The sequence below is a fragment of the Salvia miltiorrhiza genome, chromosome 8 (genome assembly GCF_028751815.1).
Source record: "Salvia miltiorrhiza cultivar Shanhuang (shh) chromosome 8, IMPLAD_Smil_shh, whole genome shotgun sequence".
In the NCBI taxonomy this organism is placed as follows: domain Eukaryota; kingdom Viridiplantae; phylum Streptophyta; class Magnoliopsida; order Lamiales; family Lamiaceae; genus Salvia; species Salvia miltiorrhiza.
Genome location: NC_080394.1, coordinates 28,185,669 through 28,206,715, shown reverse-complemented (window position 1 = coordinate 28,206,715; position 21,047 = coordinate 28,185,669). Strand labels below are relative to the sequence as shown.

General features: G+C 38.1%; 2 protein-coding genes across 2 annotated transcripts; both read right to left on the bottom strand.

The window, feature by feature from the left end:
- Positions 1–675: 675 nt before the first annotated feature.
- On the bottom strand, positions 676–12,234 carry LOC130997426 (serine/threonine protein phosphatase 2A regulatory subunit B''beta-like). Its single transcript, XM_057922741.1, has 13 exons — positions 11,698–12,234; positions 10,447–10,686; positions 10,201–10,306; positions 9,779–9,878; positions 8,560–8,665; positions 8,374–8,464; positions 6,745–6,886; positions 4,744–4,891; positions 4,497–4,606; positions 3,675–3,831; positions 2,644–2,769; positions 2,366–2,516; positions 676–1,207 (listed from the first exon to the last, which is right to left on the bottom strand). Exons 1-12 carry the CDS (start codon positions 11,845–11,847, stop codon positions 2,376–2,378), a joined length of 1,617 nt encoding a protein of 538 aa, XP_057778724.1. The 5' UTR covers positions 11,848–12,234; the 3' UTR covers positions 676–1,207; positions 2,366–2,375.
- Positions 12,235–17,683: 5,449 nt separating this feature from the next.
- LOC130998277 (uncharacterized) lies at positions 17,684–19,283 on the bottom strand. The gene is made up of 3 exons (XM_057923708.1): positions 19,013–19,283; positions 18,021–18,907; positions 17,684–17,968 (listed from the first exon to the last, which is right to left on the bottom strand). Exons 1-3 carry the CDS (start codon positions 19,281–19,283, stop codon positions 17,684–17,686), a joined length of 1,443 nt encoding a protein of 480 aa, XP_057779691.1.
- Between the last annotated feature and the right edge of the window lie 1,764 nt (positions 19,284–21,047).

The following is a 21,047-nucleotide window of genomic DNA, read 5'->3' as shown; positions in this document are numbered from 1 at the left end:
TAAAGGCGCTGCAAGTTGCACTTCTGCACAGATCAATGCTTAGAAGAGTCGTTTGTATAAGATAACCATTGCACACGTATGCATAAATTATACTTGTATATATAAAGTATAGGTATACAAGATTTTCACACGAGTGATTTAAAATTAACAAAAAATCAAAATTCAATTATTAATTGTAACTGCCGAATCAAATGAATCAACAGTGTTTATTAAAATTCCCCTCAACTTTGCACAAGTCAACAGCACAAGATAATAAAACCAACAATATTGTGTGCGTGTTAATCTAGCGATGGGAAGATTAATGCTTAAGACCTGAGGTCCTAAATTTGAGTCATCCATCACACTATCTTTAAAATTTCTTTATTCTCTTATGTAATTTATCAAAACAAATAAAAAATAAAAACCAACAATGTTGCTTTAACACACTACTAGTCGCAATACAACGGAACTGGATCACAATAATCGAGTCACTTGTAATTTGATTGGTATTTTTATTAGTTGAGAATCATAATTTTAATAGGAATTATTATTCTCAAAAGATGGGAAATATTCCTAGTGACCCAGTAATAAATTTTATCTCCTGAATTTTGCACAAATGAAGCATCAGATCACTATGTTTCCCCCTTGACACCACAAAAGCATAGATACATAAGGAGTAAACCCAAACTGCCAGTCTTTGAGAAAACTGTTTTCCATATATAAGACATGAAAACCAATAACATGCACAGACAACTAAGAGTCGGAATTCCAAAAGAATTCAAGATATAGGGTAAACAAACAAGCAAAACAGACACCGCGACTGCAGATTATACCAAACTAACCCCCACCCGAAAAATGTACCAGCCAGCACAAGTACTAGACATATGCTCTAAACAGAAATAATCAACAAACATTTTCTTACAGCTATGCAAGGGAGAACTCCTAAAGGTTGTGAACTAACATAATCCGTTGCCAGTTAGTCGCCAGTCAACAATTGGAGCACCCCCGCCAAGCCTTTGCAGAGCCCCATTCTGTGGAATTAACATTTCTTCAGCTTGGCAAGCATGCTGTGCTGCATGCGCATAAGCTCAAAATTTTCCAGACAACCTTTAAACATATCGCTGATTGCACTGAGACGATTGCTGAAGCCCATTAGACGGGTGGCCCCAGTAAAGTTTTGCTTTATGCTTTATAGCCATTTTGATACAAAGAATTCACTATTAGACACCTGAGTACATGAAATAGGTTAACAAATTATCAAACATGTCATGAATAGGGTATGTGAGCTAGTAAATAATGGTTGACATGTTCCATTTAACTTCTCATCTTGGCATCAGAAATTGCATCTAAAGCAAAGTAAATCAGGTATCTCACACTGGCAAGAAAGGCAAGTGCCAGACATCAAAAAAATCATCTGATTTTGGGGCCCCAAGACATTCTAGCCAATAATTTGACCATTTTTTTTTTATCATTTTGCATGTATGCTTCACAGAAGGATTATACTTGAGCATGAAGGAAAGGAACCTAAATCTGAAGGAAATTCAGTGTCACAGTTCTTTTTTCTATTTTTCTTTTTCCCAACTTTTCATGCTAATCTAATAAAGAATGCCTTTCCTTTCTATTCATATTATTTCTTCCCCATTCTCCCATCTCAAACTCAACTCAAGCAGCCACAACCAACCTTCATCTGAAAACCCTAATTGCTTCTGCAGTCACCTAATCCTAAACAATATATGTGCAATACAATTTTCTCAGACTTCAAATTACAAAAGAAATAAATTTCAGGTAACCAAAATATTCCCGTACCTCCCTAGAAGTTGTTTTAATCAACAAAGACCCCTAGCCGATGGCTCAGCTCCACAACCCTTAGCCTATTAAGCATTTTACTCACTGAATGAGGGCTAAAGACGGTTTTTAATGTCAGAGCATACTAAATAGTAGGTTGTAACTATGTAATGTGGCATATATGAAACTATCCTTATGAACATGATGCCACGTATTGTCTTGAAGATATTTTTAACTCTACCAAGGATATAACTGGCATACCAACAAAAATTATCAGATACTGTACATAATGTAAGAATATACAACATGTGTATTATATTCAGTCTAGAAGGATGCTGTAGTTCATAAAATAGCAGTGAAGGCTAAATAAAAGCAAGTTTTATCACACATGATTTCTAGTCATTACCTCATTTCCAGCATATCCAGAAATACTGGAGATCAGTTGAGGAGATGGAATATTAGACTGCTAGAACTAAAGGCAGAATAAGGTGGCTATGAAAATACAGCATGACAATGCACACAATTTTATACTATGAAACAACTAAGCTGCAATTTTCACAGAACCAAAGAAAAATCCATTTGACATCAATAGAGATCTTACCAAGCAGAACTCAGAAAGGAGCCTCAAGAGATTCATCCCAGACGTCTGCACTTCCATTAGAGGCATCTTCAGCATCTTCCTCCATTGAAAGCCTAATATATTCTCTGTGTGCGAAGCGATCCCACTCTGTTAACGTTGGATTTTCACGCTCCTGCGCCGGCCAGTAATTAAATGGTAAGAAAAGAGAGAAACCTTACAACATCTCTCAACTTTATACCTGGAAAATATTGAACACTAAATCCTTCATAATAGGTTAATGAAGTTGTGTGAACTAATACCTGCCGAATTAGGAATGGATCACGAGTCTCAAAAGCCATGAACTTATTAAGGTTAAAGAGAATATTGAAAACGCTGCCGGAGAGTTTGCTTCCTTTTAAATCACGTAACGTAAAATAACTATCATCCTGCATAACAGACGAGGTTGAATCTCATGAGATGACATCATAGGTAGACACTTTTACACAGCCAAACCACGAACTTAACCCAGAAACAAGTTCAACCATAATAGTTATTGCTAACAAACAAACATGTTAGATGATAATAAAAGTTAACAAGTGGACAAGATATCCACAAATACTTGCCAAAGGTTGAAGAAAACTCAAAAAATAGCTAATCTCCTGTCTTTAAACAATTGTGAAACAAAAATTCTTTGCCAGCATTCAAAAAGCAGGTAATTCAACATCTTCAAGTGTTTGACCCCCGAATTCAACAGTATCCTACTTTCACGCAATTCACAGGGTTCAACAAGCAATTGATATTTCACGATCAAGGGTGTAAGACCATTTGTTCCAGTCCCTTTTCAACCAAGTTCGATTATAATAATTAACCAGATATTTCATTGTTCAGTCTTTTAACCTTCACTTGTCAAATTCAATCTTTCTAAAGTTCTTCCATTGACTTTATAAGATGTAGATGACAACTTATCACTGCTTATAAAGGATAAGACCAATGGGGGGAACAATTAGTTAAGCAAAGATATAAGACTGATGGAATATACAGTCTAGACTTCTAGAGAAAAGCCTAACAGCAGGGCCAAACTCATTATAAGGTCTTAGTGTGGCACAATTGATTCCACGAGGCAACGACTTCTCTATACAGATAAAGCAATGCATATATAGCATAGGCAACAAGGAAATGGAAAATGAAAGAATCAACAAGGCCAAACTCATTATAAGGTCTTAGTGTGGCACAATTGATTCCACGAGGCAACGACTTCTCTATACAGATAAAGCAATGCATATATAGCATAGGCAACAAGGAAATGGAAAATGAAAGAATCAAATACGTTTACATTCTTGTGGGAGTTTACCTCTGGAGAAACCATGTCAACTATCTGACACAAAATATCCTCAAAAAGCACGGGCTCTTGGGCCATGCATTCCATTCTGTGCAGCTGCTCCTCGTAAAAGAATTGCATTTCATTCCTCGTAATAATCCCGTTGCCATCCAAATCTATGCATTTGAACCTGAGGGAAACAAAGAGCAAGATACAGTGTTATACGGATCACAAGTATAGTTCAGTGACCTTCCACCCACTCCAATTTGGCTTAAACAAGAATCAATACAAATAACAAATAAACAAGCATCTCCAAGAAAAGGCCCCCTACTAGGGTGTTGTCTTCTTAGCTTGATTACAGCAATAACCAATCACAACTTTAAAAAGCCATTCAAAACCTAAATTCCCATACATTAGTGTAAAATATAAGCTCCGAATGAAGTCGACCAATCTTGATCATCCTAATAGGAACCCAAAGATAAGTCCATGCAGTCATGCTTCTTAACCAGATGCCGTATCGTTTTTGCTTAGGGGTTCAGTACCCTCTAATTAGCAGGTCTTGACAAAAGAAGTCAAGCATTTTCAGAGTTTTTGGGAAGGACCTAACAGAAGCCACACAGCATAGTGTCAAAACCTATAGGTGTAAAAAGGGACTCTTTAAAGAAATAACATAATCACCAAACCAATTTAAGAATTCAACATCCCTACATCATACATTTGAACAATTAAAATAAAATTTAGTTTCTTCATAAAACATAAACTGTTTCAATAACTCATCATTTGGGAAAATAACTAGCGTAAAAGCTCAGTAGTCAGGAATTACTGGATTTTGTTTGGCTAAAAAAAGATACAAACCAGTATTCAAGACTAGGCTCAGATGATTTGTCCTCCTCTGACAATATGAAGTAAACGAAATCTTCATATCCCATCTTTCCTTCAACCTTACTGGTGAACTTTCTGGGAACCTTAGCAAATTTCAAGTAAGTGACATTTAGAGAGCTGAGTGAAGAATCTTAATGAATAGGTATATTATCCTCAACAGTAAATATAATAAGGCTTGAACCATAACGGGAGAGAACAAAGACAAAAACACAAAACAAACCTGAGAAAATATTCTATCAACAATCCTGTAGGTGAGTGCATGGTTACCATATCTGATAAGGTTCTCTTTGTCGATCAAAAAGTCATGATCCGTGTCCAGTTCCCAAAACTTGCAGTATATCACATAAAAATGTTCGTAAGAGAAGTACCTGCAGTAAAAAAGTATATGAGGTAGCAAATTGAAATGAATGACGAATAGTAGTGGTAAACATTTTGATATGAATCAGCTGCGGGGGATGGATGAGAATCTAATTTATCAGTTGTTTAAGGTTGCTACTTTTATTTATTTAAGGGCCCTTGTAGGCTAGACTTGCATTGGATTGAATTAGACTAGACAGACCTAGGCCAGTAGGTTAGTTAGTACGTAAATATGGTGAAAATCATTACTTAGGGTTCCAAAGAACTATTTTGAGTTAGCAGCAGCTCGTTGTGTTGGAAGAGATTCTTGAGAAATCAGAAATTAGTAGCGCTGACCAAGAGCCTATGTAACTCTTTTGTCTATCAAATTTGTTTTCCTTTTCTAAATCCAAGTAATTTTTACCCAGTGATAATTTCTTGCTTCATAGTACACATACCCTAGACTCTATCACTTAGTCAAATATGCTAGATCTACCACTCTCAATTTTGATTCCTGGCAGCAACGCAGATGGAGACACACTTATTAATGATATAAAAGGGTCTCAAGTCACTACGTGTCAAGTTTAGCAAAATTAATCACTGTGGCATTATCACATCAACATACTGACGAGATGCTAATGTGATTGCTTTGATGCGTGATCCATGAAACCCCATTTCCCGCATATGATATTTCTCAGGCACGAACAAACTTGAGTTTCCCAACTTTTACGCCAACAAAGTGATGGCATGGATTTTTCAAGAAGAGTATTTTTAATACACCCAATGCAACAAAGTTGGACATGGCTCTCGTGGACATGGACGAACTATCCACTGTCAGGTTCAATGGGTGTCGTGCCATTTTCATAAATGACTTGATAACACTTGACGGCGAAGCTCATGCACCGGTTCGAGAACGATCCCATGCATGAGCCATTTGAAGCCCTGGCTATGACTACAAGAACTCACTTGGTGGATGACTATGTCTACACTTTTGTCTCACGGTTGACTCACAGGACCCGTTTGACTGGCTCCCTTAGCCTAGGGTTCTTTCTTAATGGTTTACTGGAGGGCATTAAGACCATGCAACTAACTTTTGAAACAGAGCATGGATAACTTCTACGGTTCATTTCAAATTTACAACCTCATGGACAAGGCTGTTGGTAACTGATACGAATAAGCCGTAGAAAACAGAAGACTCATTTGGAGTTATTTTATTAGTTGCTATTTTATTTAACCAAGCTGCTAGTTTTATTCATTTTAAGGATCGTTTTGGGCCAGTCTTGTATTGAACGGACCTAGACTGGTAGGGCTAATTAGGAGTATTTAAATATGGTCAGAGGTATTAGTTACTGTTAGGAAAAATTATTTTGTGTCAGCCGCAACTTACTTTGGAGAAAGAAAATCCTGAGAAATTGGTTCTAGCGCTGGCCAGGAACTCTGTGGAACTCTTTGTTCCTTGTGTTATTTTTTTCTCTTTTTTCAACCAAGTATTCTGGTGTTAATCTCTTGCCAAGAATCTCTGGTGTCAATCTCTTGTTTCATAATATGAGTACCCCCAGACTATATTTGATGTGGTAGCAGATAAAAAACAAGACCATAACAAAAATATGAGGTGTAATGCTTTGAAACATTCCCATGTTTCATTTAGAATCCGTTCTTACTTGCAGAAAATTATATTCTATTTTTCTAACATACTAATATGAGCTACGTGAAATTATGCTTTGAACACAGCCAATATTCATTCACTTTGTTCCTCTCCTGTGCCAAAATTTACAGATCCATTTTGTCAGGTTTTTTCTATATTTATATTTATAACCACTCAGAAAATAAGATAAAAGCTCATCCAATCCAATGTAAAATAAAATTAAGTATTTTCTCCAACTACCTCAAAACTTTGTTAATATCCTCTTCTTCATCTGCATGTTGCATTGCAGCAATCAAGTTTGAACGTTTCAGCTCCCTGAGGGATAGACGACCATTACCCGCTCTATTCACGTAGTAAAATATTCTGTATATTACAGTTTCAGCTGGAGATAGAAACAGACTAAATTGTTAATCAAATAACAAATGAGAATCCTTATGTCAAGAAAATGGAAACAATAGCTAATGTTAATATCAGCAGGTCATACAAAGCAAACCAGATTGATGCTCGTTATTTCAATACCAGAAGAACATTTGCATAAAAGAAACCCCTAAGCATAAGAATTGCTGTACAAACTAAAAAGATCACCAAGATTGCTCATGTCTGAGATCATCCAATAGAAATATTTTCTTTAAGAGTAATGCACAAATAGCAATCAGAGTTAACAGCATCATTTACTACTCAACATGACAACATTGACAAGAAATGTCCTCTTTTTGGAAAGGAGTGGCGGGTGAAATCATAAGAGGTAAAATACCTCGAAACTAGCATGTGCAAGTGAATTGATCATTAAAAATTTTGACTTACTCTCTCAATCTACTCCTTTTTGACAATTAACATAATATTTTGAAGAATAAATCAATAACAAAAGCTTACATAACCAGTAACGCTTTAAGGATTAATATATAGAAAAAAGACAAAATTAGTTTATTCTCATTTTTTACATTTTCATTAATTGTAGCACGTACAGAATTCCACACTTAATAATCCACCAGAAGAATAAATTGTGGTCCTTGTAACAAAATTATCAAAGGTGTTGATGTGCAAGAGATTTCACAAGTTACTTTAACTAAAAATTGATTAGATCTTGATCATACAAAAAACAATAAATTATTTAATCTTCATCCAAATTTATTAAATAATTAAATATTTTTTGGTTAAATGCCTTGAAAGTCATGAGTTCTGATTAGTTTTGCAACTATAACCTGTTAACTTTTTCCAATTAAAACATAAATCAAATTTTAAGTAAAATAGATTCAAAGTGCCTGGCAAACTTAGCCGAAACAACATTGATTTTCTGTGATGAACAATCCAAAATGACCCCATTTTTTCGTATGCACTGGCTCTATTTTTACCGAATAAAAAGGTTTTAACTGCAAAAAGAATGAAATTTTAATGTTTTCCGAGTTCAAAATTCAAGATATGCCTGCAAAACGAACCAAAACTGGTGATCTTTAAGACAATTACGCAATTTTTTTCTTGAAGTTTGATGAACAAATTTCAGGAGATTTGAATTCATTTGAAGTCCTATAGGAACATAATGCTGGGCAAGTGGGCATACTAAGAGCTTTATAAGCCCAATAATTTATTTATAAGGTATACGAGCACATAACATGGGAAATTAAGATAAGTTGTAATGTTAAAAGACCCAACATACACCGACACATTCCACTTACGCATGCAAATATATGTTAGCTTCTCCATATCTAGGTCAATTTCTAATTACATCTTCTGCAACATCCAAAGCACAATCGCCCATGCCCAATTCTACCAAAAATATCTAGAGATGGCAGCTAAAATAAACCAAATAATATTGAATCGGGCAAACAAACAAGGATAGAATAAGATGAATTCTTTCACTTCAAAACATACCATATCTTTCTTGAAATTCAGGTGTACTCTGTAAGAACTCCAACCCTGGATGAGTAGTTAAAAGCTCCCGAAGCACAGGTTTGAAGTCATCCTATATCAAGTACACAACAAGGTAACAACAACAATCAGCAAACTCAATTTTTCACCAAACACTAAAAAGGACAGCCTTAAAGGCAGTCGTGCAACCTGAGCCAAGCATCTGACATCTGGCTGCTTCAAGATTGTGTAAATTTGGGTTGCTAAATCTTTTGTCAACATGTTTCCATTAATCCAATAATCAACGAATGCATCCCTGTTGGCATCTCATTGATTCAGTAACAGTACATACATCAACACTAAACCAGGCACGGCCAAAAAAAACAGAATCAGTAAACATTGTACAGATCAACCACCACTAACAATAGTGCAATACGTGCTGAAATAAGGATTACTTGATGAAAATGTGCTTCAAAATAGAACTTATCAGTTACAGTTGGGCTAAGCCACTATTGATCAGATTTTTCAGCTATGGTCTGCGTTAGGCAAACTTCTCTAGCAGATTTTCGGCAGCAAATAGGACCGAGTGCATTGATCAGAAGTCTATAAAGACAACTTCCACGCTCATCCATATGTGGTGTTTGAGACCCCAGCACATAGTACTTTAGTCCGTATGCAAAACACTAGCATGAACACCCTTTTGTCCAACTTTCTTACATATCTGATTAATCCTAGGAACCAGGCCATTACAAATGTTGCTTCTGTTGCCGAGATAGAAAAGGATTATGAGGATAATAAGTGCAGGCAATTAATGTTGAACCTTTATGTGTTTATTAAATTAATAGAGTTTCTCTTTGTTCACTTTTAGTCGACAATTCAAATTAAAGCCAATACATCATTTAAGGGATTAGGAAAGCTTGTGATAGTTTCATATGACCAAATAAGTTCCTTTTTAACCCCAATTTTTTCTTGAATCATATTTAGCCAATGTATAGGCAAAAAGATAGCTGCATCAGAGATAATAATGGCCCTCTTGTTGCAAGTTGATCCAAAACAGGAGAGCTCATTAATTTAGGAACTTCATCCAGATAAAAGAAGATATTATACTGTTGAACTTAGTCTACATTCACAAACAAAGCTTGCATAGTCAAAAAAATAAATTCAGAGTGAAGTTAGTATTAACTACAAAAGTCAAGTCCACATCAAACTTGATTATTAAAATAACATTTCACAGTGAAATTTGAGAAATAATCACCTTTGCAAGATTTATTACATAATTAAAGAAATAGAGAGGTGGTGACATGAATATTACAAACACCAAATGTAATTCAATCATTATTTCAATGGATGCATCAAAGGAGAGACGAATTACCAAAACAAGAAGGAATATTTCAATCAAGAAAAGGAAGAGAAAGAAAATAGCGACTACCTGGTCACAATTCCACTGCAATCAGCATCGATCTTTCTAAAAAGTGCGGCCGAAAAGAATGATGGAAGCTTGCAAATTTCCTTTGTCACTGGTTTGAATTCTGATCACCAAGAAAAGGTAAGGTTATGAACAGCCACTATTGATATGTGATATGTATAAATCTCAAGTTGGCAATGCCAGGTTTATTTGACATGAATATTGAAAATTTCAGATGAGAAAGAAGAAAATAGAATGAAGAATTGTAGGCATATATATATATATATGACAACCATCAATAGATTATATATTTGTATCTGAATTTGCAAGTTGCACATGTATCAGTAGATAACAGAGCAACAATAAAACTAGAAAGAAAGAATATTTTTTATTTATTTGACGAAGAAGAAGAAGAAGAAGAGGGCAACAAATATAGCAAATCTCACCATGCATTTGGAGCCCATCCACATGACCATAGAAAAACTGATTGATTCTAAACAAGCATCGTTCTTTCAATTCATTTGGTGGTGGACGGCCATTAAGGAAATAGAACTGCATTTATTACAAGTATTATGGTGGCATCAACCATCAATAACTATTAGCAAAATGCGAGACAAAACAGAATCAGCATCCTAACAGATGAAATAAACTGAATAAACAACCACTAATATAACAAAATCAACTAAATAAACCTGTGGTATGTGCTCCTTCACTGGCTCATTCACTAACTTCAGGGGTGAACCTAACACAGAGGGGCCTCTCTGTTTCGTGAGCCGAGGCGACCCTGATGAACTTCTAGGTGAGAGTGGTGGCGTACTGCCAGCAGGAAACATTGAGGGCAATGTATTGCTAGCTGCAGCATTTGAGCCAGAGGATGTTCCAGCGGCATTCACAGGACCTACTCCTTTAGCATTATTAAGCAAGGATTTTACCTGTAAATCAGAGGATGACATTTATACATTAATTTGATTTCACTTCAACTATATGATGACTAAACACCCAAATACATAGATATCGCCTGCAAGAAACTATCAGCTAGCTTACTTCCACAGGCTATTTGCATAATGCATATTACAAAATATCTGTGCAGCAAAATGATCAGGAGTACAGTTTCAGCTGATAAAGCGCTAGGAAAGTTGACTTGGGAAAAATAGGTTCTAAAACTGCATAGGAGTATTACAATGCAGTCAAGTACACTATTTCTTATGGAGAGAGAGAGAGAGAGAGAGAAAAAAGTTGATCACATATATTTTCTCCCATAAGTTGATCAGTCACATTTGTCATATTTTCACTTTTCAAATTATTTAAGCACGAAAAGACTTTCCAGCTATCATCTAAATATATTGTATAATTTGCAACTATCAATCATATAAGCACAAACATCCATAAACGACAGCTATAGTGATAATATCAAGCTCCTTCTGCTAATTTAGCCCCGCCAGTGAACCAAGAGATTTATAGGTATGACAAGTCTGTAATGTGGCCATAGTAGTTAGTTGGCCCTCATTTTAAATTTAAGAGCTCTAAGCTAATCATCATTGTTCTCATTGTATACATCTAAGCTAAGATTTTTCAATGTACATGATTAATAAAGGGACGCTTGGATTTGTGCTATCGACATTCCCCTTCCTTGCTGCATGCCATGTATTTATATTGCAAACATATTTATCTCATTCTACAATGAAATAAATCCTCACAACATGCAGACAGACTACAACATGAAAGCTCTCGACTTCAATCCTCTTGTTTGCCATCTTCCCTAAATAGACTATCGTGGGAATGTGAACGACAATCTTTTCTTTAAAGGTCAATCCCCACATGCATAAACCAACCTTAATATATCCTACAAATTGAGCATCTAATAGACTAACCCATATCAACGACAATCACCATTAAACTGTAAAACAAGAACTAATGAAAAATAAAAATAAAAAAACGATTACCAAAGAATTGGTTTCTGGGATAGATAGCCACTGATCGAAAAGCTTCACGGCAACACAAGGATTGGCCTTGATAGCCAAAGGAGACACCTCCCCGAGCTGCAAGAGCTCGGCATCGAGGCTCGCGATGTCGCCATTGAAATCCAAATCCATATCTCAGAAATTCCTCAAATTGTGATATCGGTGACGGCCCTCAGATGTTTGCACGCTTGTTGCACCATCAATCAGAACCCTTAAACGAGTAGCGAAATGGAGGTTTCTTCCCCTGACGGATCTTCGTAGATTCAGAATCTGTAAATCGTGAGAATATTTCCAGATGTAGGCAGCGTACAAACCCTAGAATACGGACGAAACTGAGATCGGAGGGACGGAATCGGTGCTGGAATTACAAACCCTTGGAGCAAAAAAGAGGTGTATGCGCACGAGCGAGAGAGAGAGAGAGAGAGAGAGAGGGGGGAAGAGAGATAGAGAGAGAGAGAGCGAGCGAGAAAAGGAAGGAGTAGTAGTGATGACAATTATACTAACAATAATAAGATTATTAATTATTATCATTGTATTAACACCTGATATATCATAACTCTTTAACCAAATAACCAAACTAATAATACGACTTGAATTGATTCTTTAAAAAAAAAAAATATCATTTTAAACCCCAAACTATTTTCGCACTATCAATTATATCCTGAACTATTGAAAATAATTTTTTAAACTTTGAACTATCAATTTTGTATCAACTGCACTCTTCACCCATTTTTCACCCTTTGAATTTTTAATTAGTAAGACATATAATCACGTCGTTTTATATAATGTAGGTCAAAAAAAAGAATTATTCTAATTAGATCTTGGCATCCAGCGAGCCACGTCAAATTTTAGGAGCAAAAAAAATGGACGAATGGTACAATTGATACAAAATTGATAGTTTAAGATTTAAAATATCATTTTTAATAGTTCATGATATAATTGATAGTGCGAAAATAATTTGAAGTTTAAAGTGATATTTACCAAAAAAAATTGAGTTACAACCTTTTTTTATAGCGAAAATGAGTTAACGACTTGAATTGACGCGTAAACCCAAATATGGGTGATTGCGAATCCCCATATGTCTCTCACGTGTCACTCGTTATTATTATTATTATTATGATCACGGATTTTATTGAATCTCATACAATATTTCTTAGGTTCACTTGTTCAGGGCGACATTCCCTCACGACGCATATGTGGAGTTGATTCTAGATCGAACTATATACTCTAGCTCCTTAGCGGATTTATGGTATTCGGTTACACGTGTATGCTTCCCCCCCATATCGGATCAATTCACCTTTTGTTCTACAATGCTCTACTTCGACGGACCGCGGGCATCGTCCTTTTAAATTCCTTGCCATGTGGACTTTACACCCTGGTTTTCGGAAGTTGATAGGGGCTTCTTGGAAGGTCCCGATTGACACTACTTATCCTATTTGAAAGGTGATGATCAAGCTTAAGAAGCTACAGAATGTTATCAAAGATTGGAACGAAATCGTTTTTGGGAACGTGGACATGTTGCTCGCTGACACCCAAAAAGAGCTCATTCATATTCAACATAATATTTATGTCACTGGTTACACTAACACCTCTTTCGATGAAGAAGTCCATGTTGAAGCCAAAGTTAACCACATTCTGAGTTGCAAGAATAACCTCCTACAACAAAAGAGCCACGCTTCTTGGCTTCAGGACGAGGACATGAATACTTTTGTTTTTCATAGTATGTTGAGATAGTGTCGTAAGACTCACCAAATCTCACATCTGCATATTGAAACGGATATTATCTACGATCATAACACTATCGCAGATCACATTGTGGGCTTTTTCTTGAACTTATTTGCTGCTTCCAACTATAATATTGTGGATTTGGCTACCATTAAAGTTGTCGTCGACCCAATGGTAACAGCGGCCCACAATGATCTTATTACTAGCACACCGAATGACAAAGAGATTTCGGCAACAGTCTTCGCTTTGGATGCTAACCGTACCCCCATGAGCTTTTACCAACAATGTTGGCTTATCATCAAAAATGACATCCTAAAAGCAGTAAACAAGTCTTTGTGAAGTCTTACCTGCCTAACGGGTGTAGTTCCAATACGCTCATCCTCATCCCCAACAAAAGAAGAGAAAACTACGGTTGCAAATATTCGGCCTATTATGCTCTCCAATTTTCTGTTCAAGATTATTTCTAAGGTGCTTGCGTCTAGACTGGGGAAAGTATCAACAGACCCCCAACTAGTACGACTTTATTAGCAGTTGCGCCATTCACGATAGTATAATGCTTGGTTATGAGGGGGTTAATTGCATGAAAAGATTGGGACACGTGGTTAACATGGCCTACAAAATTGACTTTGACACCATTGGGTGGATTTTCATTTTCCAGGCTCTTAGAGCTTATGGCTATGTGGAGAAATTTATCAATTGGATCTCTGTGATTTTCAACTCAGACAGGATCTCTATTATCTACAATGGTAAATTCCACGGCTACTTTTCCTGCTCAAGAGTTGTTCGACGGGGAAATCCTCTTCCTCTCATCATTTTTGGCATCGCGGAAGACGTCTTGAGTTTCCTCTTTCAGAATAGTGTTGCCTCCAGACATCTTATTCCTACGAGTATGAGTCACTACACCTCATTCCCGACTCATTTGTTTTATAGACGATATCCTCATCTTTTGTAAAGCCTCACAGAGAAACACGCAAGCTATTAAGAATATCATAGATTTCTATGGTAACATTATGGGCCAAATCTGCAACAACGAGAAATCTCACATTAATTTTGCCGAAGGGGTCTTTACGGCGATGATGTGACGAATTACTCGGGTCTTGAATATTCTCTGGGGTCTCTGTCGTTTTTCCTATCTCGGGGTCTCGCTTTTTCTAGGACGGCCTCGAGCGTCCTATTAAGGATCGAATTATCTAGAATTTTGCACGTTTGCAAGGGACTCGCCTTTGTATCATTGGACGCTTATGTTTTGTCAAGTTTGTCATCCATAGCTAATGGCGTCCAGGGCTAACTGGAATCAGACCGTGGTCAACGGTCTGGCCCTAAACCGTTGACCACTAGTCGGAACCCGAACGGTGAAACACCTGGTCCGGCTCCGAGCCCAAAAATATGGAACCAAACTGTCGAGCTGTAAACCGGCAATTAATCGCCCAAAATCAGCGATTTTCAGATTTTTAATTTTTTTAAATTCAAATTTGATACTCTCTCCGTCCTAATAAATGTGGCTACTTTCTTTTGGGCACGAAGATTAAGAAATTGATAGTTATGTTTTAGTTGTGTGGCCCCACTATTATTAAATGTCTTAATTAATGAAATTAAAGAATTGGCTTCATCTTCTTTCGGCAACCGAGCCGCCATCTCTCAAGCTCCGGCGATCGCAGGAGGGCCACTGCCACCGCTTCCCTCTCTCATCTCTGACGGCCGCAGCCTCCCTTTCTAACCTTCCATCTCCTCTCCCCTGCTCTAGTCGGAACGACGACAGAGCCGCCGCCTCTCAAGCTCTGTGACCGCAGCAGGCCACAACTGCTGCCCTCGCTTCTTCTTTCCCTCTCATTTCCTATCTGCTTCTCAGTAACCGCCGCCTGCATATGAGCGGCGGCACCACCTACAAACCCTAGATCCCCAAATCCAACCCCTCATTTTCCGTCAATTTTAGAACAACAGCAGCCCAACACCGCCGTCGTCGTCGCCGCCTTCTACCCCACTCGACACACACGCATCAAGATTTACGACGACCTCTGCTCCTCCGCCCCTAACGGCGGCGATTGCGGTGGCAAAGCCCTAGCCCCAAATCGGTTGCGATGGCAAAGAGCAAACTCGCGCCGCCGACAAGGTGTGCGGCGGAGCCTTCAAAGAGAGAGTGTTGTGTTTTTGGGGGGAGAAGAGGTGATAGACGAGAGAGGGAGTTGAGAGGGTGACGGGCGAGGGGTGGCCGGTGGTCGTGGCTGACGGCGGTGCTCTCTGCCGGGGAAGAAGGGGGCGGCGTCGGTCTGCTTTCCATGGGTGAACGAGAAGTGAAAGAGAGGTGAGTGAGAGAGGATTTAATTAGAGAGCCCTAATTTTAATTAAGCCCACTTAATTAAATACTAATATTTCTACTTTTAGAAAGTAGCCACTTTTAGTGGGACAAACTGAAATGGAAAGGTGACCACATTTATTGGGATGGAGGGAGTATTAGTTATTAGTGTAGTACTAGAAAAATTATTTAGTAAGTTTAGTTTACTTGTTCAATTTGTACATATAAATTAATAATTTTTTTTTACTTTAAATTTAATAAAAATACGAATTTTCAACTCGGCTGGGAACCGCCGGTTTAAAGCTCAGAATTGGTCCCTCTCAACCTCTTCACGGGTCGGTTACGATTCACCTTCTCGGTGAATCGTGAACTGGTAGTTCCGGATGCGTGGCCATCACTATCCAGAGCTCTCTCACGCACTCCATGATGATATACAAGTGGCCGAAATCCTTGATCCATGATTTGGATAAAAAAATGTCATAACTTTATTTGGACTGGATGCATTGATAGTAAGCCGTGTTGACCCGCCCCAACGGGCTGGTCTGCTCGCCCGCCCGTGTTTAGGGTTGGGCTGTGCTGTACAAAATGTAGGCCCAAAAAAACTCAAGCCTAAAAAGCCCGCCCCATTAGCCCGCCGAGCTTATCAGGCCCGAGGCTAAAAAAACTCGTGGTTTTTGGGCTAAAAAGCCCGTTCGATTAATTTAAAATTTTATTTTTATTATTATAATTTTACTAAGTATTCTATTTTGTTTTATCTCACTTTTTCCAATTCTCTTCCTGAAACCCTAAAAATTTATCTACCTAGCCGCTATACAAGCTTGTAGCGCTACCAGTCTTCCACCCTTTCACCGATCATCAAAGCCGCCGACCATCGATGGCCTACCGACGACCGACGAAACCTACGCCTGAATGTCGAATATTCATGAAAAAGGTATTTGTTTTGAACTATGTTATGTTCTCTTATTTTTTTCATCTTTGGTGGTCTGGTCTGGGGACTCTGGCCGTCTGGGTATAGCCGTAGGGGAGGGAAGGGGTGCGAGAGAAGCCGCTGCTCGTCGACGACGTCTACCATGTGATGATGCGCAAAAGAGGCGATGCTCATCGACGATGTCAGCTGTGTGATGTCGCGCGGAGGAGGCGTTGCTCGTCGACGATCTTCCACACCACGTGCGTCTTCATCCTGGCAGCGCCAGAGGCGAGGATGATGCAGCTACGGAGGGTATGGGTGTGGCCGAAGCACGCCACCCATTTTCCGCTATCCATTTTCTACATCTTGTTCTCTTGGACATCTTGTAGTAGTTTTGTCTGGTGTAGATGAGAGGTCTCCTTTACTTTGTTGTGTATCTTCCTTGAGATACTAGTGTCGATCTTGACTGATAATGTGGAGCATAGAACTGATGTTGTCTGAGTAAAGACTGATGGGGTCCAGTCACATGATGTTGTGAGTGATATTGATCTCGCCTGGACTTGTCATTGTTTTATCTCCATGGTTGTTGCTCTTTTCTGAACAGAACAGGTTTCAGTTTTTGGTTGTTCTTGTTGCTCTTCCTCCTAAACTGATGAGGAAGACTCTGTTTCTTTGCTCTATTTTCTTGTTGTTGTTTCAGTCCGAATGTTCATTCCACATACTTTGACTGGAATCTGTTCTCCAGTCTTTTCAGGAGAACGAACTGATTTGGTGCCTTCTTTGCTCGTCTGTAGTTCTGTGGAGGAGGAATATTCTTGTTCACCATCAGGTTTATCTGCTCAGTTTCTTCCTTGTCATAATCTTTTGGTTCTTCTGTTGCGTCGTCATCAGAAGCTTCAGTTACATCCTGAATCATGTCTTTCTTTCCTTTATCAGTGGGGATCACATTTCCTCCAATACTTTCCACAAGAGCTTTTGATGGAAAGTTGTCCATTAGAGGATATTTCTTCACACAGTCCTTGACTGTTTGCTCTAATTTGTAATTAAGCATTGATTTCATGGGAGGCCCTCTCACGTTCTTCTGTTGATTTCTTGAGCGCTGTTTTCAGTTGGTGATTATCCAAAATCAGTCCATCAAGACAATTTTCATCTGGATAGTAGATGATTGTTTCTTTCTTGCATTGATCTTTACTGATCTCTTTTTCCATTTCTTGATTTTGTTGCAGCAGTTTCTCGAACATTGTTCTCAACTTTCGATGATCATTCATGAGCTGATCATACTCATCAACTTCATTGATTGAGCTGCCTCCAAATTCTGAATTTATCTCCTGTAAACAACAAGGAGTTATCAGCATTAAGAGTTCTAGAGTAAGAGTTTACTTCAGGCCCATTCATTCCGTTGTCATAGTTGTTGCATGAGTTGTCAGCCATGCTTTCAGCATCCTTGGCCATGAGGGCTTGGCTCTCGTCAGCTGAGCTGGTGGAGTTGAAGGCTGATGATCCAGATGCATATTCAGAAGATCCCGCATCTTCAGCTACCATTGCCTTCTTCTTCCCGTACTTGCGATCCCTCTTAGCTCTTAACTCTTTGCGCTCTTCGTGCGATAATTTAGGGCATTCAAATCTGTAGTGCCCTTTCTTTTTGCATCCAAAGCATTCCACATCCTTGAGATCTATTGCAGATGATTTCTTTTCTCCGCTCATGTCTATGGAGTGTTTGGATTTGTGTTCTCTTTCTTTCCCCTTGAAGTGCTTCTTGTGAAACTTTCTGTATTTGCGGAATTTGGATTCCATCTTGTTGAACCTTTCAGTCAACGAGGCATATTGACTGAAGAAGTCTTCTGGCTTGAGTTCAGTCAGTTCCCTCGACTGTTTCTTATTTTCCTTCACTGAGGCTTTCAGTGCAGCTCCTTTTGTTATCGATGGAGCATCTTCATCTGATCCTTCAGCCTTTTGGGTTTCTCGATTTCTCTGAATATTGAATTCATTTACCACGAGATCTGAGAAAAGCTTGTTGGTCGGGAGTATGTTGAATCCAGGTTTGTTCTGATGAGCAACTGCGTAAATTTGCCATTCGCCTCGCAGAAGTGCCCGTAGAATCTTTAGGTTGATTTCTCGTTGGGTATACTTATCTTTTGAGATGGATTGAACCTCGTTCAGGATTTGATTGAATTTGTACTCCATCTCTTCAACTAATTCGTTTTTGAGCATCAAGAAGATGTCGAACTTTTGACAAGCTATGGATAGCTTATTCTCTTTTATTTCTTCTGATCCGATACACATTCATTCGAGAATGTTCCACAACTCCTTTTTTGTCTTGCATTTGATGATCTTGGTGACGTGTTTGTTTGGGATTGTTCCGGAGATGATACTTTTGGCAAGATTATCCAGCTCATCTTGCTTTCTTTCTTCGGTGGTGAAGTCGGCCTTGGATTTGATCTGGACTTCATCATATGGATCTTTTGTGGTATCCAGAGTTATCTTCTTGACCACTTCTATGATGATGATTGGTCCGTTGCAGATGACTTCCCACATCCGACAATGTTGAGCACTGAGGAAGCTTTCCAGTCGAAACTTCCATATATCGTATTTTTCAATACTGAACATCGGGAGTGATGAGGCTCTACTGTAGTTAGTTTCCATTGTACAAAGAAAGGAGATATAACAGAAAAAGAACACAAGTAGCACATTTGAAAATGAAAAAGATTTAAGACCTTCTTTTTGAAAAAAAAAGGATATAGTTCAGTAGAACAGGGTCAAAGCAAATTGTTCTTGCGAACAATCTGCTCTGATACCAATTATTAGGTCCCAAAAGGTCTAGAATAGGTGTATGGGGGGGGGAATACATCTATAGGCTATTTTTCAAAACACACAAAACAACCTTTTGAAGTTAACTGAAAATATATCAACTGATACTGACAGTTAACGAAAACTCAGTTAAACAAAGGTTGAAGACTGATACTGAAATTACTTCAGTAAAGATATCAGTTAGGCTCAAGGCTTTAACTGATATTCGCGTAGAGCTTCAGTCTTGATTTTAAAACACATGAGTGTTATGAATCTTACTAATTATCCGAAGATTTATCTGTTAGACTAATAACACTGGCAGCGGAAAACTTATCTTTTGAAATAGCCTTTGATTAACACGTTGTCAGATTATAGTTTTACTTCGTAATTAATTAGTTTCAGTTAAAGAGACGTTTGTGCACAGATAAGAAAGTAAAACTTAAAGCGATAAACAACAAAGAATTTTTACGTGGTTCAGAACAAGTTCCTACGTCCACGGTCAATTGATCACACTAACAAACACTTTGTGCTTGTGCTTACGGGTGCACAACAAACCTTACAACTGAAAATTAGATTTTCAGTACCAACACACTGGGTTGGATTTCTCACTCACTCTTAGCATGCTAAGACACAACAATGCCTTTTCAACATATAACTAAGATCTCTTGGAGTCAGAACACTGGTCTGAACTCTGCTCTACTCAAACACTTTTTTCGCTTAGTTGAAATAAGGTTCGAAGTACCAACTAGATCACAGAGAACATGCTCTCTGTAATCGGAACTTAGGCTTTGGATATACAATGTATTTGCCTAAGAATCTAAGAGAATGTATGAAATCAGTAGTCTGATTTTGGCTTTGTGAATTCTCTTCTTCGATTTAAATCTTTGAAGGCTTTGAATGAATGAGTTGCGATTTTAGCAGTGTTTCAGCTTGTGCTTTTAAATCGGCGAAGGTTGAAGTGATCCTCGAGCTCTATTTATGGGAGAGGTCTTGAATAGATCCGTTGGCGGAGATGGTCTTCAAGAATTCATCTGTTGTGAGAGTAATTCGAATTTGGCTGAGGCTTCAATCTTCGAGGTTCCTTGTTTGGAGATAAATGGCGTCTCAGGTACAGGAGGTAAGGCGCCTCTGAAAAGTAATCACCAAAAAAGAATGCTTTGCAGAGAAATGACGATCCTCAATATCTCTGTATTTAATGCGGTTGTACTTGAAAGTGTGTGGCTTCCTTTTAACTCTGGAGTTTCAGTACGAGGAATAATATCAACTGATACTTGACCTTAGTATCAGTCCACAAAATCTACGTAGCCAGCATTGATGAATCAGTCATAACTGATTCTTCAGTGATAAACTCGTTCAGTCAAAACATCAGTATTTGACTTGGCCTTTTATTGCAACTTTAGTTGAGTTCTTCAGTCTTCAGTCTTCAGTCCTCCAGTCTTCAGTCTTCAGTCTTCAGAACACTAGACAAACTAGAAAGTGAACTCCAACAGTTGAGTTCGAAAAGTTCTAGTCTATTACAAAGAAAATCTAAAGATTTTGGTATCATCAAAACTAGGGCTATAATATTTCATTAAGTTCCCAACACTAAAGCCTTGGTTTTTGAAAAGTTTTCATCTTTTC

What these genes read in the sequence shown, in the direction of transcription:
- LOC130997426 (XM_057922741.1), bottom strand. Translation starts at nt 11,847, where the DNA reads ATGGATTTGGATTTCAATGGCGACATCGCGAGCCTCGATGCCGAGCTC. An exon ending in GAGCCTAGTCTTGAATACTG is followed by an intron (nt 3,832 to 4,496) that starts GTTTGTATCTTT and finishes TGTTTCCCTCAG; the next exon opens with GTTCAAATGCATAGATTTGG. An exon ending in TTGACATGGTTTCTCCAGAG is followed by an intron (nt 2,770 to 3,674) that starts GTAAACTCCCAC and finishes TCTGTTATGCAG; the next exon opens with GATGATAGTTATTTTACGTT.
- LOC130998277 (XM_057923708.1), bottom strand. Translation starts at nt 19,283, where the DNA reads ATGGAAACTAACTACAGTAGAGCCTCATCACTCCCGATGTTCAGTATT. An exon ending in GCTGGATAATCTTGCCAAAA is followed by an intron (nt 18,908 to 19,012) that starts GTATCATCTCCG and finishes GTATCGGATCAG; the next exon opens with AAGAAATAAAAGAGAATAAG. An exon ending in ACGGAATGAATGGGCCTGAA is followed by an intron (nt 17,969 to 18,020) that starts GTAAACTCTTAC and finishes TGTTGTTTACAG; the next exon opens with GAGATAAATTCAGAATTTGG.